Source organism: Fistularia commersonii, chromosome 2, assembly GCF_037954325.1.
Source record: "Fistularia commersonii isolate RoL2024-O1a breed Wild chromosome 2, RoL_Fcom_v1.0, whole genome shotgun sequence".
NCBI lineage: Eukaryota > Metazoa > Chordata > Actinopteri > Syngnathiformes > Fistulariidae > Fistularia > Fistularia commersonii.
This window is the reverse complement of record NC_141285.1, coordinates 818,262-829,132: the sequence shown is the minus strand read 5'-3', so window position 1 is coordinate 829,132 and position 10,871 is coordinate 818,262. Positions and strand designations below refer to the sequence as shown.

General features: G+C 44.5%; 2 protein-coding genes and 1 long non-coding RNA gene across 4 annotated transcripts; 1 reads left to right on the top strand and 2 right to left on the bottom strand.

Annotated features, from left to right (window-relative positions):
- Positions 1-350: 350 nt before the first annotated feature.
- Positions 351-4,900, bottom strand: LOC147236078 (calcium homeostasis modulator protein 2-like). Its single transcript, XM_086163652.1, has 3 exons — positions 4,782-4,900; positions 4,094-4,673; positions 351-1,235 (listed from the first exon to the last, which is right to left on the bottom strand). Exons 2-3 carry the CDS (start codon positions 4,637-4,639, stop codon positions 822-824), a joined length of 960 nt encoding a protein of 319 aa, XP_086019778.1. The 5' UTR covers positions 4,640-4,673; positions 4,782-4,900; the 3' UTR covers positions 351-821.
- Positions 4,901-4,983: 83 nt separating this feature from the next.
- LOC147236077 (uncharacterized) lies at positions 4,984-9,733 on the top strand. 2 transcript variants are annotated; one of them, XR_015107402.1, is made up of 3 exons: positions 4,984-5,196; positions 6,476-6,543; positions 8,920-9,733. It is a non-coding gene; the product is annotated as an uncharacterized LOC147236077 (long non-coding RNA). The 2 variants fall into 2 exon arrangements; XR_015107401.1 differs by lacking the exon at positions 8,920-9,733 and adding an exon at positions 6,861-7,112.
- calhm3 (calcium homeostasis modulator 3) lies at positions 7,190-10,739 on the bottom strand. Its single transcript, XM_086163641.1, has 4 exons — positions 9,930-10,739; positions 8,923-9,050; positions 8,710-8,837; positions 7,190-8,051 (listed from the first exon to the last, which is right to left on the bottom strand). Exons 1-4 carry the CDS (start codon positions 10,214-10,216, stop codon positions 7,602-7,604), a joined length of 993 nt encoding a protein of 330 aa, XP_086019767.1. The 5' UTR covers positions 10,217-10,739; the 3' UTR covers positions 7,190-7,601.
- Between the last annotated feature and the right edge of the window lie 132 nt (positions 10,740-10,871).

Below are 10,871 nucleotides of genomic sequence, written 5' to 3'. Positions count from 1 at the left end.
CTTTCCTCGTAAGTTCCTGAGACTCCCCTAGAAACCACATCCGTTCGCTTCCCTTGGAAATAAACCCCTTAAAATGCATTACCTCCTCAGAGTTTGTGATCATTTCCTCCATCAGTTTAGGATACAAGAGTTCAGTCCATTTTTGCGGCGGTTCATCTTTTCATGCAAGAATTGTAACAAAATGGTCATTTCTAATGATTCATTGTCAGATCATGTGTTTGTGCTATGCTAATCACAGGATAAACCGACATTTCTTATCATCGTGGCGAATGTTTCTGTGCGGAAGGTGTAAGAATAAGACGAAGTTGCGCAGCACGGAGGCTCTCTTTAATGGAAGCCAAAAACAGAAACGGACTCACGACAAGCCAGAGCACCTTAACAGCAATCCCCAAAAAGCCTCTCCCACCGGTCTAATTCGCCTCTGCTGTGCGAGGCCAGGGTACCCATCCCCCATCTGTGTGTGTGTGTGTGTGTGTGTGTGTGTGTGTGTGTTCACCACCCTTTGGCATTGTTTCCGTGGAGCCCTAACGCTAACGCTAACCCGCCCAGAAGCTTCTTCAGCCTTTTCTTTTCCTTCAGGCGAACTTGGCTTTGAGTTCCTGAGCTAAATAAATACAACTGAAGCCTCCTATGATGTTTTCAAAGACGCTGTGCGATGAAAGCGAGCTTAATTAGCTGGTCACACACACACACACACACACACACACACACACACATGCAGAAATAAATCATACTTCTACCCCTCAGAACCTCCAAGTTTGCAGAAATCAAACCCTGGTGTGTCGGAAACCCTGACAAGAAGCTCCGCGCAAATCCGAGCGTCAGCTGAGAGTGTCCATCTCTTTCTCAAGTCCTTCCAGATTGTTCTCCAGAGAGTATGTGGCCCATTTGTTGAGCCTGCTGTACAGAGGCAGGCCGTTCTTTTCCCTGTAGAGGTAAACTCCCGTCACCCTGTTCCAGTCGGTGCTGCGGACGGACTTCATGTTCTGGTTCTCCAGCAGCAGCTCCTTTTCTTCCTCGCTCAAAGCCACGAAGCCAAAGAAAGTCTTTACGTTCCTCGCGGCCAGGAGGCGGGCGTGGACTTCGGCCGTCTGATGGAAGAGGCTCTTCTCGCTGGAGCGATATTTGGACCAGTAGTCCTCCTGCTGATAGCTGAGAGGGGAGCAGCAGCGCTTCACGCACAGCGACAGGAACACCGTCACCGACACGCCGGCCACCAGCAGCCAGCCCAGCAGCTGCGACCAAAAAAAGGTAGTGGGTTAAAAGAAAGCACAGTTCAGCCGCGGGCACGAATGCAAACCTCGCGTTATCGGGATCTGACCGGGTCGGATTAAAAATGAAAATGCTTTCACCGGCCTGAGCCCGAGACCCGAATTCACCACGTCATTGAGCGACGGACGGGGCGAGGGACGGCTGCGAGTGTGTCCGAGTGGAATAAACACGATTTGACGGTGTTTGCGGACGACATTCTGATCGGGAGGAAGGTGCAGGAGAACCCAGAGAGCTGGAGGCACGTCCCGGGAGGGAAGCAAAGCTCAAGCAAGACCGAATATGCACCAGCCGGTGAGGTGGAACCGGGAGGCGACGGCGAGCGGAGATCAAGAAGATGGAGGAGTTTAAGCACTTGGAGGGCCTGGAGTGTCTGGGTGGAAAAGAGCTGGAGGCAGCGGAGATGAAGATGCGGGTAGGATCGCGAAGGAGTCCGGCAGACGGACCAACATGGGTTTCTGGTGAGGAGGCGTCGTGAAGATCCGGCGAGTCCAGGGGTCGGCAACCCGCGGCTCTTTTGTCTTTACACCGCGGCTCCGAGCGGCTTGAGAAAATATATCATAAATATTTAATTGAAGAATATTCAATTTGTGTTCATTCCTTTTTTTAACTTTTAGTTCTAAGTTGGAAGATCCTTGTGATCTTGAAATATTAAATAAAATTATATTTATTATTTTTCGCCGCTCAAAATAACGTCACACTGGCGGAAGCCGGTAAAGTCCCGATGTGCAGATGCTGTGCGCAGAAGTTCAGGAGCAGAAGTCCCATTAACCAGGTGAAATAAATATTTATGAAGATATTTTGCAAATATTTATTTTTTATCATTTACTGACAGTGATTTTTTCCCCAATTTATTTTTAAAATTCAGGTCAAGGCTCCGCTACACGCTCTGAAAGCCCAAAGCTCAAAATGACTTCATTACATCAATAAAATGTAATTTTCTCTGTAATACTTTGTGAATTTCAGAAGCAACACACGACACACTTGTTTATACAAAGTGTAAAGGTAATAAAAAGCAATATATACAGTGGTACCTTTATTTTAGACGTCAAAAAGTAATCGCGGCTCCCGGTGTTTTCTTTTCCGAGGAAACCGGGTCCGAATGTCTCTTTGGGTGTTACGGGTTGCCGACCCCTGGTCTAGAAGGATGGTGTATCTGCAACTCTCTTACCATCTGTTTCTGTCCCTTCCTGTCTCAGACTCCAGGGTAAGAAATGTAACGTAAAACAAATCCTCTCATTTTAATGAGCATCTTGTGTAAAGACAGAGCGACACGACGCAAAGCTCTTTGCGGGATGTTTCAGATGCAAAATGAGAAAGTATAAGATAAGCAAAGAGCCCCGTGCTGTGCTGTTTAGTCCCGCAACTCAGACATGTTTACATCCTTCTTGAAGGAACCTCCAGGGCTTTTCCCTATTTAATCGTCATTAAACCCTTTGCGGCGTCATCTTGAAAATGTCTAAGGACCCCAGGATCCAGAGAGGATGCACAATAATGTGTACAAAGAATTAAAGCCACAAATCAATAATATGAAGATTTGTGTTTGTGTGTTTTCTTTAAATGTTAAATAAATGATATGGAAGTCTATGCCAGGCAACACTGGTTGGCAGAAGTGAAACTAAACTTCATTCTCTTGTTGGCCGTCCACAATAAATAACAACCCCTGTAAATAGAAAGGCCGGTCATATTATTTTCTCGGAAAAAAATTAAATTAAAAATACAATTTATTTACAGCGGGGTTCCCTGGAATACCGTTTTGCCTCCTAGCCAGTCCTGATCATGCTATTTTGTAAACTTCAGAGCTAATTTATCAAAATAAATAAAGAAAATAAAAATAAAATAAATGCATTGTATTTATAAAGGGGGTTTCCTGTAATATAGTTTTGCCTCACAGCCACTGCTGATCATGCTATTTTCTAAATAACTTCAGAGCTAATTTATCAAAATAAATAAAAACACATTAAAACAAAATAAATACATTGTATTTATAGAGGGAGTTTCCTGTAATATAGTTCTGCCTCCTAGCCAGTCCTGATCATGCTATTTTGTGAATAACTTCAGAGCTAATTACCAAAATAAATAAAATAAATGGAAATTAAATAAATAAATTGTATTTATAGAGGGGGTCCCCTGTAATATAGTTTTGCCTCACAGCCATAGCTGATCATGCTATTTTGTGAATAACTTAAGTGATAATTCATCAAAATAAATACAAAATAAAATACATTAAATTTATCAAGGGGGTCCCCTGTAATAAAGTGTTGCCTCCTAGCCAGTCCTGATCATGCTATTTTGTAAATAACTTCAGAGCTAATTTATCAAAATAAATTAAAAAAAAAAATAAAATAAAATAAATGCATTGTATTTATAAAGGGGGTTTCCTGTAATATAGTTTTGCCTCACAGCCACTGCTGATCATGCTATTTTCCAAATAACTTCAGAGCTAATTTATCAAAATAAATAAAAACACATTAAAACAAAATAAATACATTGTATTTATAGAGGGAGTTTCCTGTAATATAGTTTTGCCTTACAGCCACTGCTGATCATGCTATTTTGTGAATAACTTCAGTGATAACTCATCAAAATAAATAAAATAAAGACAAAATAAAATACATTCAATTTATCAAGGGGGTTTCCTGTAATATAGTTTTGCTTCACAGCTACTCCTGATCCTGCTATTGTAATGAAATAACTTCAGCGATCATTTCATTGACCGTCGTAAAACAAAAGGAGTTTTTCCATCCGTATTTTAAGCGGAGATAGAAAGTAAGCACAAGAACTGCATTTACAATCCCGGCTGACATTTTAGTCAAAAAGTCACCTGAGATTCATAGTTGAGCCGCCGTTCAACATCAATCCGGACTTGAAGCATCTCCTCTGGAACGCTGTCCTGACAGGGGAACTTTGCCGCGACCTCCTGTCTCACGGGGGATCCCGCCACTGTTGTGAAGTTGGAAAACTCGCTGAGCGCGCACGTGTACGCCTGGCCCTTCAGCAGAGACAAAATGATCCAGGTGAGCGGGGCCACGGCGGCGCGGCCCACAATGGTCCCCAGCAGAGCGAACGCCGCCGCCGCCGACAGCTTCCTGCACTTTCTGAGCCGCCACTCGGACACCAGGTCCCACGTGCTTTTGTTCATCATCACTCCGATGAGGAAAAAAGCCAACGCCGGGATACCGATAGCGGCCAGGCCGTAGCGGTAGTTCCTCCCGGCCGAGCAGGGGCATTCGAAAGCGAAGACGTGATACGCCGTCTGCCCCGCCACCGTGCCCAGAGCCACCAGACCGTTAAAGATCATCACATCTTTGCTCTTGAAGAAGAGGGACATGAACTTGAAGTTCTCACTGACAAGGGCAAAGGCGGCCATGCTGGGATATTTGTTGTTATTCGGTAGCGTCCGCCTATGAGGGGGACGGGAGGAAAAGGAGGAAAATCCACTGAAATGTCATTCCTGAAAACGGGACGAGCGCTGAGCAAAAACGAGGAAAAGGGTTTTGAACACAGCTTACCTCTTTAGCAAAGTTTGTCTCTCAAAAGACGCGGCTGTGGAAACTTTCTCTGTCCCGGATCCCTGACGCCGAACATGTGACCCGGCCTCAGAAATCCATTCGTTCCTCTTCGGGCGGCAAAGCCGGAGAAACAAATGGAACAAAAATATCCCAAAGCGCAGGAATAGTATCGCAGAAGTTAAAAAATGCCTTCTTTGTGGCGGTCCGGGCACTGACGATGACTCACAGTCAGGAACTGCCCTCTGGTTTCCTCTCTGGTGGATAGAAGGGGAAAAAAATGCATTCAGTAACTGAAAACATATGTTGGTGATCAGTGGGATGTGGCAGAGGAGAGCGAGCGATCGCACGGAAGCAAGGAAAGACTTCAACGGGACTCGTTTGCGATCATGAAAAGGTGGTTAAAGAGCTTCTTGAGGTCGGTAACGTTCGTTCATTCATTCAGTGAAGCTGCTATGCGACGTCGCTGATGCATTCGGCGTCACTTTTCCTTCGTGCTCGTATCTGTGAATCAAAACAAAAATATGGATTCAGTCACGAGAACGACATGGATGAGAGTCACAAAGTTAAACGTGAGGCTGCTTCAAGAATTAAATGAGTCTATATAACCTTTTTCGCCCGTTAAATCCATTATTTTGACTTGCTAGACAAGTTGATATTTACTGATTTCACTTTTGACCTTCTTTAGGGCAAGTCTGGAATGAATACCGCATGCTCTTGGATGTGAATGTTGCTGAAGAATGAGGCAAAACATGACCCCCTATTTGCCTTATTTTTAGAGAAAAACACCCCAGTTTGGACTGAAATGTTGCCCTCTGAGATGCTGGAGAGAATCATAGACTAAAAACATGAACAAAACATTGACTCTGATTCAGAAAAAGCCATGGGTAGAAGAATGTACGCGGCTCAGCCTAAATTTAGCCTCTGAAAATAACATTGAATTTGTGTCTGGATAATCATATTAAGTTGCTGCGGAAAACTTTTGGCGTTAATCCAGCGTTGAGTTTCTCAATTCAATTATATTTTCAATGAAGTATAGAATCCCGACACAACCGTGACAGCGGCATATTTCTCAGATTTGACCGTTCGATAACGAGTTTGATTCTAGAATGCCATTGGACTAGTTATCTAGACTCACACAGTCCAAACGGGCGTTCAGAAGCACTGATCCGTCAGCACAATTTCTGGGAGTTTCTTACGAAGGTTGTGAAGGCAGCTTGAGGCAAACCGTTCACCAGTGGAACAGTGTATATTTGGGCCGACCGTCATTACATGACACCAATCGCTGCAGATTGTTGCTTAAAAGAAAGATCTGTAAATGGATTTACAATCAAATCCGTCTTTTGTCTCCCAGCCTTGGAAAACACCAGGGGTTTTTATAAATTTGGTGTGTCTGGAGCGATGCTGGCCGGCTTATTCACCTGCGGCGTTTCAACGTCACCCCGATCCAACGCCTGCACCAAATCGCTCTTTTCCTTCCCTGTTCAGCAAACCCACTTTGTTCGCGTCTTCCAAGGGAAGGGATGTAGAAACGCATGCCTCGCATGACTGGCATCGAGGCAAGATTATAAGAGAGCCTATGGTGGACGTGTCAAATGTCATTTTGCATGTTTCTGCATGTTACCTGGATGCAAAATCAGCGATTCTGAACTCCAGTGTCCGACAGAGATGATGCTTTATTGATCTGTGTGTTACAGGTCATCTTGAGAAAAGAAAAAAGAACGTAGAACGAGGAGGAGGAAGAGGGAGGACAGCCACCGTAAGGGTGAGGAACATAAGTAAGATAGTGAGACGTCACTACAATAGTGAGACAAGAAGGTGTTGAGTTGAGGAAGGGAGATTTGATACACAAGAAAAGTTTGCAGGTGGAGAAGGAAGGTGGGATGGAGGGGGTTCAAATGGCTTGCATCGTCTGGTCCTTCGATTTGATTGATTGTTTTTTTTTTTTTTTTTTTTTATACGAACAAAAAACAGAGAGATTGTCAAAAAATCACGAGATGGAAATGAGAAGAATTGTGCTATTTTACTGGCCGTCCCGCTCAAAGCAAAGCCACCACTTTGGTGTTCTTCTTCTCCTTCCAGGAGTCACTACCTCCATCCAACCACACCGGTTAACTTCACGTCCTCCTCCTTTCCATGAATCTCTTTGGTCCTCCTCTGGTCCTCCAACCTCAGCATCCTTCACCATCCCTCCTCCGTGAATGTCTATCTCAGTCTGACTTCATCTCCAGAACATCTAACATGCATTGTTCCTCCGATGGACTCCTTCCTAATCCCGTCCACTCTCCTCGCTCCCAAAGAGGACTTCCACGTCTTCATCTCCGTTAAGCCAGACCATTGACCCAAAGTAACCTCCACAACATCCAGCTGCCACGTCAGTGTACTGCTCTGCGCGCTCAAAACTAAACTTTTAATGCATGGACTATGCTTCTCCTGTAGCTAGCATGTAGCTACAGGAGCTACAGATGTAGCTAGCATGAATTAAAACTCTGGAGACACAGAGTAAACCCTAGCCATGAAGTAACCAATCTAAAGTAATCAATAGCAATTTTATTGGAACTCAAGTGACATGGACCTTGGTTACAGCAACAGTCGTGCTAAATCTATAGAGACTATGCTAACAACGTCTAAAAGATTACAGAAACACAGAAACAAAGTACTGTACCTTCAGAAAGGGTTAGAAGTGCGGATTGATAGACGATCACGATGTAAAAGATGAAGTTTAAGGGGTCGATACTGGCAGTTTGAATCCATGAAGTCATGCTAATGTGCTAATGTCAGCTGATTATTCATCAATCCGGCAGCCGCACACACTCCGGTGCATTACACATCAGAATATAGTATCTTCCCATTATACTCTGTCCAGGTCACACACACCGGAGGTCTGTAGGCAACTTTGGTCACGTCCAGTTCGGGCTTATTGAAGTACCACCTGTCAAGCAGCTGGTCCACCTGCTCCTGCTTTGTTATCCCGTGAAGCCTCTCCTCTCCTTCCTCTTCCCATTCGTCTGTTGGGCAGTTCATGAAAGCTGGATGGGGGAGTTGGAGAACGACGTCCCGCCGCATGTTTTCAAAGAACTGCACGATACATTTGCGGGCAAAGTCTCGAGCGTGTAGGACGCAGGTTTCGTCGAAGAGTTTTTGCTCCACGTCGAGGTAGTTGCTCCAGTAGCGTGTCTGCAGGAAAGTGGCGTGGTCGTCGAAACAGGGCTTAATAACGCGTCCGAGTGCGCCCAATACGATGAGGAAGAGGAGGATGGACCAGCCAATCGCCTGAGGAGGAAGCCGAGGGTCAGGTTGCAAAGACAACAAAAGTCAGCTGACACTTGATGAAGCTACTGAAAGGGGTCAACATGGAAGTGGAGTCAGTCAACAGACACATAATGCCTCCGTACACCTACGCATGGAGGGTGTGTGTGTGTGTGTGTGTGTGTGTGTGTGTGTGTTCACAAAAAGAGCACCGCTTTGACGTATCTTAATGTGAAATATGGTTACGCGGCACCAGATCAGGTGACCGGACAGATTATTCGTTATCAATCACGCTCCCTGTTATTAGAGACTTTACAGTGTCGCTCACTTTGTTATTATCAGCGAAATTTGCTTTCAAATTTAAATGTCATTAATTTTCTATATGTTTCTTATTCGGCGCTCAGGGTGGGTTCGAGGGTGAGTCCATCCCAGCTGTCGCAGGGCGACAGGGCTCGTTCTGGATCAACTAAGCCAACGACTACGCTAGCTTCTAGCTGGTTAAAGTTAATAATTAAAACGACGGTGTGCACAATGGAACTGAAAAACACAAATAAATTAAACAAAGAATTCAACTATGATTTTATATTGAGCACCTCTGCTCTTTACTGGGTGAAGAAAGACACGGACACGGTGTATCTATGCCTCATAGGAACCCGATCGAGGTATCCGTGCACTTACTTACTTGTGAATAGCATCGGACGTAGCGAGAGACGGCTTTACGGAAAGAGCTATTCCTGAAGACGACATCCTCTTTGCAGGGCACTTTGGCCATGATTTTGATCAACTCCAGTCCCGTGTCGTTGGGAAAACCTAAGTGAGATGGCAAACGTGAGTGACACCGCTACCGTTTCTAAAATACTGGCTACATTTGCATTTCTTTTTCAACCGGAAGGACCTGAGAAGAGAGCGGGATCAACGGTGACACTGAAGGCACAGATAAAGATCTTGCCGTCCAGCAAGGTGACCAGAATCCACACCATGGGGGCCAGCAGGGCTCGATGGACCATGGCGGAGAACATGTACCTGGCGGATGCAGAGGTCGTTATTTGTTTGCCGACGACACCCCGTCGTGCGCTCTCAGGCATACTGACCTCGGAAACCGCCTCGCATTGAACAGAACACAGAGCCAAGACAAATCGGATAAGAGATAAATAATCGGCACTCCATTAAAGGTGACCTCATGTTTAGCTTGATGATAGCCAAATATGAATTTTGAGGCTTTTAAGACTTTTGAAGGCTTCCAATAGCTTCCAAAGTTCAGAAAACAATAAAAAAGCCAAAGCACTTTGGCTTTTTTTTTGAACATTTATTAGAACAGGTTCCTTAACAGAGTCACACACATTCTTACAAAACCTCATAACAAGATACACATTATACAATATTCTTTATGGGTCACTTATTTCCTCACGAGCAAGCGAAAAATAAAATAAAACTAAAAAAAGAAAAAAAAAAAACAAAAAAAAAAACAAAACACAAAAACAAAAACATCTAACTCAGTCAAATAGAGATAATATCTTCAACTCTCCAAATATTTTTTAATGGGTGCCCATTTGTCAAGATATAGGTCTGTCTGAAGTCGTAAGTTTGCTGTTATGAGTTCCATGCAGTTTCCATCCTTAAGCCTCTGACGCCGCTGGTCCAGGGTAGGTGGGTGGGGTTTGAGCCAGTTTACTTGGATCATTTTATGTGCAATTAATAGAAGAACTCCAAGCGAAAACACCTGTTTTTTCCTTAAATCGCTTGTTGATGCTGTACCCATAATAGATTGCTGTGGATCAATTGGTCTGTTTAATTTTAAAATCTCACTTATTTGTTTTTTTACCTCTTCCCAGAGGTAAGCACTTTGGCTTTTTTATTGTTGATCATGCGGATAGTTAGAAGACAAGGCGAGCTTGGACTTACTTGACCACCGCAGGATTTTTGGATCTTTCCCCCGCAGGCCTCGACCACTCATCCATCATCACCCCTGTGTGTCTGTTGACCAGGATCCCCAGGAAGAAGAGGACGATGGGCGGAACGACCATCACCCCCAGGGAGTACAGCTTATTGTACTGAGGGAGACACGGGCAGTTGAAATCGAAGCTGGTGTAGAGCTTGACGCTGACCAGGGCCAAGATGATGCAGATTCCATTGGAGATTGACTCCGAGTTGGACTGGAAGTACTGAAGGACCAGCCTGAGACGCTCCATCGCGACCGGATAACGACGGTTTCTTTCAAGAAGAAAGCCTCATATCCGCAGTTTGGCGGCTCCCCTGCGCAGGCCGAGTGAAAGTCCTGGCTGCGGTGAAACAGGGAGGAGCTTCCATGCATGAATACACCTGTGCAGGTGCGGCAGCCGCAACACACCTCGCTCTTCACGTCACGCCAAAGCCTTACATAGGGAAATGTAGCAGAGTTTTGTCTTCTTCTCCCTCCAAACCTGCTCTCACAAGAAATCCCTCCAGATACATGGCTGCTTCAAATAGAATGTTAGTACCGTTGACCCATTGAAACTGAAGGGTATGTATGTACACTGCTCAAAAAAATAAAGGGAACACTTAAAAAACACATCCTCGATCTAAATGAATGAAATATTCTTATGAAATACTTTGCTCTTTACACAGTTGAATGTGCTGACAACAAAATCACACCAAAATGATCCATGGAAATCAATTGTATCAACCCATGGAGGTCTGATTAGGAATCACACTCCAAATGAAAGTGTAAAAACAAACTCCAGGCTGATCCAACTTTGATGTAATGTCCTTAAAACAAGTCCAAATGAATCTGTGTTGCTTCCTGAGTGGACACTATGATTTCACACAAGTGGGATTGACTTGGAGTTACATTGTGTTGTTCAAGTG

Coding starts and splice junctions, on each gene's coding strand:
- LOC147236078 (XM_086163652.1), bottom strand. CDS start 4,639: ATGGCCGCCTTTGCCCTTGTCAGTGAGAACTTCAAGTTCATGTCCCTC. Junction 1,236..4,093: donor GGCTCAACTATGAATCTCAG/GTGACTTTTTGA, acceptor TTTTGGTCGCAG/CTGCTGGGCTGGCTGCTGGT.
- calhm3 (XM_086163641.1), bottom strand. CDS start 10,216: ATGGAGCGTCTCAGGCTGGTCCTTCAGTACTTCCAGTCCAACTCGGAG. Junction 8,838..8,922: donor TGATCCCGCTCTCTTCTCAG/GTCCTTCCGGTT, acceptor CATCTCACTTAG/GTTTTCCCAACGACACGGGA. Junction 8,052..8,709: donor ACGTCCGATGCTATTCACAA/GTAAGTAAGTGC, acceptor CTTCCTCCTCAG/GCGATTGGCTGGTCCATCCT.